This window comes from Chanodichthys erythropterus, chromosome 10 (genome assembly GCF_024489055.1).
Source record: "Chanodichthys erythropterus isolate Z2021 chromosome 10, ASM2448905v1, whole genome shotgun sequence".
Taxonomy (NCBI): Eukaryota; Metazoa; Chordata; class Actinopteri; order Cypriniformes; family Xenocyprididae; genus Chanodichthys; species Chanodichthys erythropterus.
In genome coordinates this window covers 8,623,007-8,629,225 of record NC_090230.1, presented here as the reverse complement: position 1 = coordinate 8,629,225, position 6,219 = coordinate 8,623,007, and the positions used below count along the sequence as shown (strand labels likewise).

Sequence of the window (6,219 nt, the reverse complement as noted above, 5' to 3'; positions counted from 1 at the left end):
TGCAAATAAAATCATTGCAACACCAAAAGCATCTGGCTTTATTTCTTTCATATGTATAAAAGTCTGTCACCATTACGATAATTAGGGTTCCCTTTAGTTGGGCCTTACTTGGCCCTTGGCTTTTATTGAATTAACATCTTTCAGCATTTGCTGAAAGTACTTGCTATCACTATTGTCTACAAAATTTCATGCTCTCGACTGCAATGACACCTTTTACTAAGTAATTTTTTTTTGGAATCAGTGACTAACAGCCGGATTTTTACACGCGAGTTCCCAATTGAGTATGAAAGTCTTTAAAAACAGCATGTTTAAATTTTGAACTTTCATTTTCAAGTTGCTATTAACTGTCCCATTGAAAGAATTCTTCTCATAACCCATGTTATTGAACAAACTGCTTATGATTATGCTTATTTGGCATTTTTCTTTGTTTTCATATCTCTAAATGTCTTAGTTTTGCAATGTACACAAGCTATTTTAACTGATTTGAACTGATTTGTGTGCAGATCCTTTGAAAAAGACAAAAAATGTTACTTTGTTATTCAAAACTTCAAATGACATTGCTCAATAATATAATCATAACTATTTTTTTTTCTCCAGTTTACTTTCAAAGGAGGGAGCAAAAGAAATTTCAAAATTATAATTATATATTACAATAAATCATATGTTCTAATCTTATATTGTTATTAATTTACATCAATAATATTGTACATACTGTAGAAATATGCTTACAAAAACAATGCTTGTCCCCAAAACACTGCTTGCATACAGACAACTGGACTACTCACTCTTAACCCCGCAAGACCGTGCTGGCGAACTTGAACGTGCTTCGGTTTGCTTGAGAACAGCTTGACTATGCTGGTCCACCAGCTAAACCAGCTCTAAACCAGCACTAACCAGCATAAAACAGCCTGGACCAGCATGGAATTCATGCTGGTTTGTGCTGGATTTTTCAGCAGGGACAGCATCATTCAGTCTAACTTTCAGAAATACATAAAACACACTGCAAATGCCTAGATCCAAAAATAACCCAAACAAGACAACTTTGCAACTGAGAGCCCACTGCAGTCTGCAAGTTGATGCTGAGGTCCTTTTCCATTTCTCTACTTTATTGTACAAACTAGCATTAGCGCTAGTGGTGAAATCAGATTCCATCTTTGAGATGGTCGACCTCTTCTTTCTTCTCTTGTTCTTGATTGCTCTGACTCTGCCGGATCTTTCGTGTGGACTCAATCCCTGAGCTCTCAAACAGCCGTGCCATGAAGGCCAGGCCCTCACGTTTAATGTAGGACTTTCCAGCAAAAGTGTAAAGAACAGGGTTTATAGAGCTGCTGATGAAGGTGAAAGTGGAGGTGAAGCCCCGGAAAGATATCCAGATTTGACTGAGTCTGTGAGGATGAGGATTAATTAGTTATTAAATTAGATAAACACAATTAAAGGATCCAGAATGACATTTCCAAACATTATGTGAATGTCGTTAGGTTCTGTTTACCCCTGGTATTAAGACGCGATTTTGTCGATCAGATCACAAGTGGATGATGCTAATTACAAGTGCAAAATGGGTCTAAAACTTTTTGAGCTTGTCCACTTTCGACCACTTCCAGAGGTAGTTGAAGATGCATTTGATCAGATTGTTTTTGTAGTGTAGTTGCTCATGTGGTCAAATGTGTTCATCTCTCCATCTATACTGATCATCTACATCTACTCCCCTCGAAGAAATCAGGATAGAAGTGGTTGAAAGTGGACAAAAGACACTGATTAAAACACCCAGTGTAAACAGGGCATTAGTTTTAGTTACTCACCTGGCTTTTGTAGGGGAATCTTCTGGGAGAAAAGCACCAGCCACCTGTTCAGGAAAAACAATGAGATTGAAAATTGAGGAATTTAAATTTCTCTTATTATTTTTATTTCAAACTAAGGAAATGTTGCTGATTCACTGGCCTTAATTTGATTTATTTAAAACGTTTTTAAACTTTTTGAAGCCATGGACCTTTAAGGGGTTTTGTTACACACACCTCCACCTTATTCATGATGTGGAAAGGCAGCCAGGTCAGGCCAAAGGTGATGACAATTACCAGGATGAGTTTCTCACTTCGGATGTGCCTACGAAACCGGGTCTTGCGAATTCTGCGTAGGACACACACGTAACTGCCAATGATCAGTCCATATGGCATCAAGAAACCCAACAGAATTTCCAAACAGTGCTGGAGTATCACCTAAATCAGAGTGAGGTCATATGACAGCTTGTGTAGAATAATTTAACATGATTTCCTTTCAGATATAGAGTTTGTCTATTCATTCTCTAAAAGTCTTGTTTTTTATATTTATGAAAGGCATGTGTGTCTATTGTTGGAGCAGACGTTTACTGTGTCATTAGCATTGATTTTAGTCTTCTGAACAGGAAAAGCTAGAATTTAGAACTTAACTTACATCCTGTGGCTGTGAATGTTTACAAGCACACGCTACAAACTTTGGCTCGTTCTCACTCCTGAAAGTGGTCCAGAAAACCGAATTCGGTACTGACACACAGAGAGCAAGAATCCACAGTCCCACCAACACCTGAATGAGTGCCCTCCGGTCTCTCAGAACACCAGCATGTTTCCGCCACACGACAACCACCATCCTGTGCAGACTCATCAGCGTTATCAAAAATATTGAAGCGTACATGTTGGTACTGCAGAGGTACAACAGAATCTTGCACAGTGGCAGGGTAAAGATCCAGCTGTGTTTTACCAAATAAACAATGAAAAAGGGCAATAAAAACATCAGGGATCCATCCGCGCAGGCTAGGTTTAGAATCAGGAGGGTGGTGATGGAACGGTGGCCAGTTTGAGTCAGGATGCTCCAGATGATCAAGAGGTTTCCAGAGATGCCAATAGGTAAAAAAAGGCAGAGGATCAGAGCTCCTATGATCCTTCCAGCACCAGTACTCACGGCTATATCAGTAACATTGTTTGTTACAGAGTTGGTGGTGTTGAATAGAAGGTGGATTGACATGGTTTTGAGATGTACTGTGAGAGGAGAGTGTTACCTTCTTAGAGAACAACTGTCGTCTGAGTAACTCTCGACTCCAAAATGGCACCAGCAGCAACATCATTAGACGCCCAACTATTTATTGTGCATTAGAGCTGGTGTACATTGATAGCTTTCCAGATGAATTACCAAAACAAATTTCACCAAAGTGCATAATGGAGACTGCATAATGTGATCATTATCTGAACTTGTTTCCTGTTCGACTAGACGTGCCTGTCATAGCAAACAAATTCAGTGCCAGCCATCTGTCAAAGAACCACTGACATGTTACACAGAGAGAAAGAAGACAAGTGAGATTTTTTTTTTTTTTTTTTTTTACAACACACAATGTCAGAGATGAAAAAAATGTACTAAAAAAATGTACTCTGCACTCTTTAAGCATTGATAAGGTACGAAGGTTATCTTTGGGGGTACTGCCTCAGTGACAAGGATTTTTTCTGAGAGTCAAAATCTCTTGTTTTTAAATGTGCTTTAGAAATGAATTAAACTTGAAACTTCCAAAGGACAGTGATAGTGGATACAGGATAGTTTCCTGGTACACTAAAGGACTTGTGCTCTAATTCAGGGGTGATGAACCCTGTTCCTGGAAACCCATTGTCCTGCAAAGTTTCACACCTGACAGTAATTTTCAAGTCTTTCTAAAAAACCATGCTAGTTCAGGTGTGTTTTATTAGGGTTGAAGCTAAGCTTTGCAGGACAGTAGGTCTCCAGGAGCACCAGTATGAGGGTAGTAGTCCTCTGTGGAGACCAAGTAAATAAGACCCAGCATAAGTACACCATTCTAAAACCAAATATCACAACTGGGATACCCTTCTGTCTTGTGGACTTCACCCAAACATAAAAGGCCATTACAAAACCATTTGGACAGGAGCATACTGGGATAGTACCACCATGCAGGTGTCAGGGTGGGCACCTCCTATTGGCCTTCCTATCACCTGCAACAAGGTGTTATTGGCTTACCTAGTCCAGCTTCACCTCTGTGGATCTAGAGAGTGGAGCTTAACCTAATTAGGTTCATGTGTAAGTTAGTAAGGTTAGAGTTAGGGTAGTTGGACCATTTAGCTCCACTAATTTGGTCCAGAGGCAGGGAGCTGGATGTCAAGCTCTACCCATTGGCTATGGAGTGAGCAGCCTCTCCATTTCCAGTATATCCACTCTCAAGTCCAGTATACCCTTACAAAAAATATAAGTATATTCAAGTGTGCTATATAAGTATACCTCTTTTGAACTAAAAAGAAAGAAAGTATACTTTCAGTCTACTTTTTATGTGTGTGTGTTGGGGGGTGGGGAGGGGGTATACTTGGCTTGTAGTTGTGTTTAAGTTTTTGTTTGTATTTTTGGTATACTCTTTTTCGTAAGGGTATGCAGATAAATCATACTTTAATACTTGATGGCTCCGTCTAGATGACCATTCAGGGTGTTTCCAACGCTATCTCACGACAAATTCGTACTTATTCTACGAGGTGGCTATTTCGTATAAATTCATACGACCTCACTCGTGTGAATTTGTACGTTTTGTCTAAACCCCAGTGACGGTTAGGTTTAGGGGCGGGGTTTGGGGTAGGTCATTCGTATGAATTCATACAAATTTGTCAACTCGTAAAATACATACGATTTAGCAAAAAACGTATGAATTAGTACGAGTGAGGTCGTATGAATTCAGACGATTTAGCCACCTCGTAAAATACGTACGAATTGCCGTGAGATCGGGTTGGTGTTTCAATGCCTAAGGCATGAGATGCTGTTATAGGTTCCAGCATCCCTGTGTACATATGATAAGTGGTTTAGAAAATGGATGGATGTATAGATGATGGCTCCTGTCTCCCCCTGGAGGCCAATGACAGTACTGCATTATAGTAGAAGGAAAGAAGGCTTAAACTTTGAAAGTTTTTTTAGCTAAATGTTCAAATATATGTAACCTGTTTCATATTATTAGAGTTGGAGATAGCATTTTTACTTGGCTCTTACCATTCAAAATGGCCAAAGTCCATTGTGGTCAGAGTTCAGGTTGACTTCCTGTACATGGTGCAGCTTTGTTGTGTGAAGGACAGCAACATGAGGATTTTGCAGCTTCCTTTCTAGTTTTTACATGTCATTAAGCATTTCACATGCTTTGTAAAACTGTAATAAATATCTTAACAGTTTATGTTGTGCAGAATGATGGACATTTCAGAGTGTTTGCTTGTTTGTGTAGGCCAGCATGTTATTTTTCTAAACACTTTGCTTTACTAAGCTGCAGTTGGTACAGTTCAAGTTGAAGTTTATTGCATCTCCTAAAAGATAATAGACATTAAATCTGTACATGCAAAACTTTTGCTCTCCTTAGCAGAAGTGTGAGCAATGTGGTTTAGCTCAAATAAAGCGTACAGCTAAGCTCAGTACTTAAACCAAGTTCCTCTGAGTTGGTCACTTGGAAAATGACTCATATGATCTCATGTTTTTCTAGACAGGTGGTTTACCCTTGAGTTCATTCGCTTTAGACATATCGCCACCACACAATTTTTTTTTAACCTCAAATGGAAAAAAAATGGTAGTGCAGTCAGTGGGGTTTTAACAGTTCGATAGAATGATTATTGTTGCTTCTTCATGTAAATTTTATATATATATATATATATATATATATATATATATATATATATATATATATATATATATATATATATATATACACTTTAACTTCATTCTGTTAAAGGTTAAACCACCTAGCTTTGCGATTCACTGGTGATCAGGTGACCAATGTGGAAAACTTTACTGATTTTGTCCGAACTCTTTGAAGCCAACCACACTGCCTACATTTGATCTGCAAAGAAGAGTTCGGCTAGCCATCATCTAGTAGGTGGATGTTTTTTATTTTTTTACAAAAATAAATAAAGAAAATCATTAAAAAAAAAAATCTTTTTATTCATTATGTATGCTATGAAATTTTATATTTAAAACAAAGCTGACCTGCTGAAATGAGGTCAGCCACAATGTTTTCTGCTTATGATTTGGGCTGTGGCAGAAAATCACCGGTTCTGTTCAAACTCTTCACACATCGAAGAAAAGACTACCTCAGTATACTGAAAGAGCAACAGGGCAACCAGCATTAGCATTTATAAATGTATGTGTATGTGTATCTGTTTTAAGTTCCAAGCAGTGATTTAAAAAAAAAAAAATCAGCAAAGAATATGAAAAGAAATGAATAATTAA

General features: G+C 38.2%; 1 protein-coding gene across 1 annotated transcript; it reads right to left on the bottom strand.

Moving 5' to 3' along the window:
• Positions 1-1,141: 1,141 nt before the first annotated feature.
• Positions 1,142-2,994, bottom strand: LOC137028091 (leukotriene B4 receptor 1). Its single transcript, XM_067396850.1, has 4 exons — positions 2,428-2,994; positions 2,013-2,213; positions 1,800-1,843; positions 1,142-1,385 (listed from the first exon to the last, which is right to left on the bottom strand). Exons 1-4 carry the CDS (start codon positions 2,992-2,994, stop codon positions 1,142-1,144), a joined length of 1,056 nt encoding a protein of 351 aa, XP_067252951.1.
• Between the last annotated feature and the right edge of the window lie 3,225 nt (positions 2,995-6,219).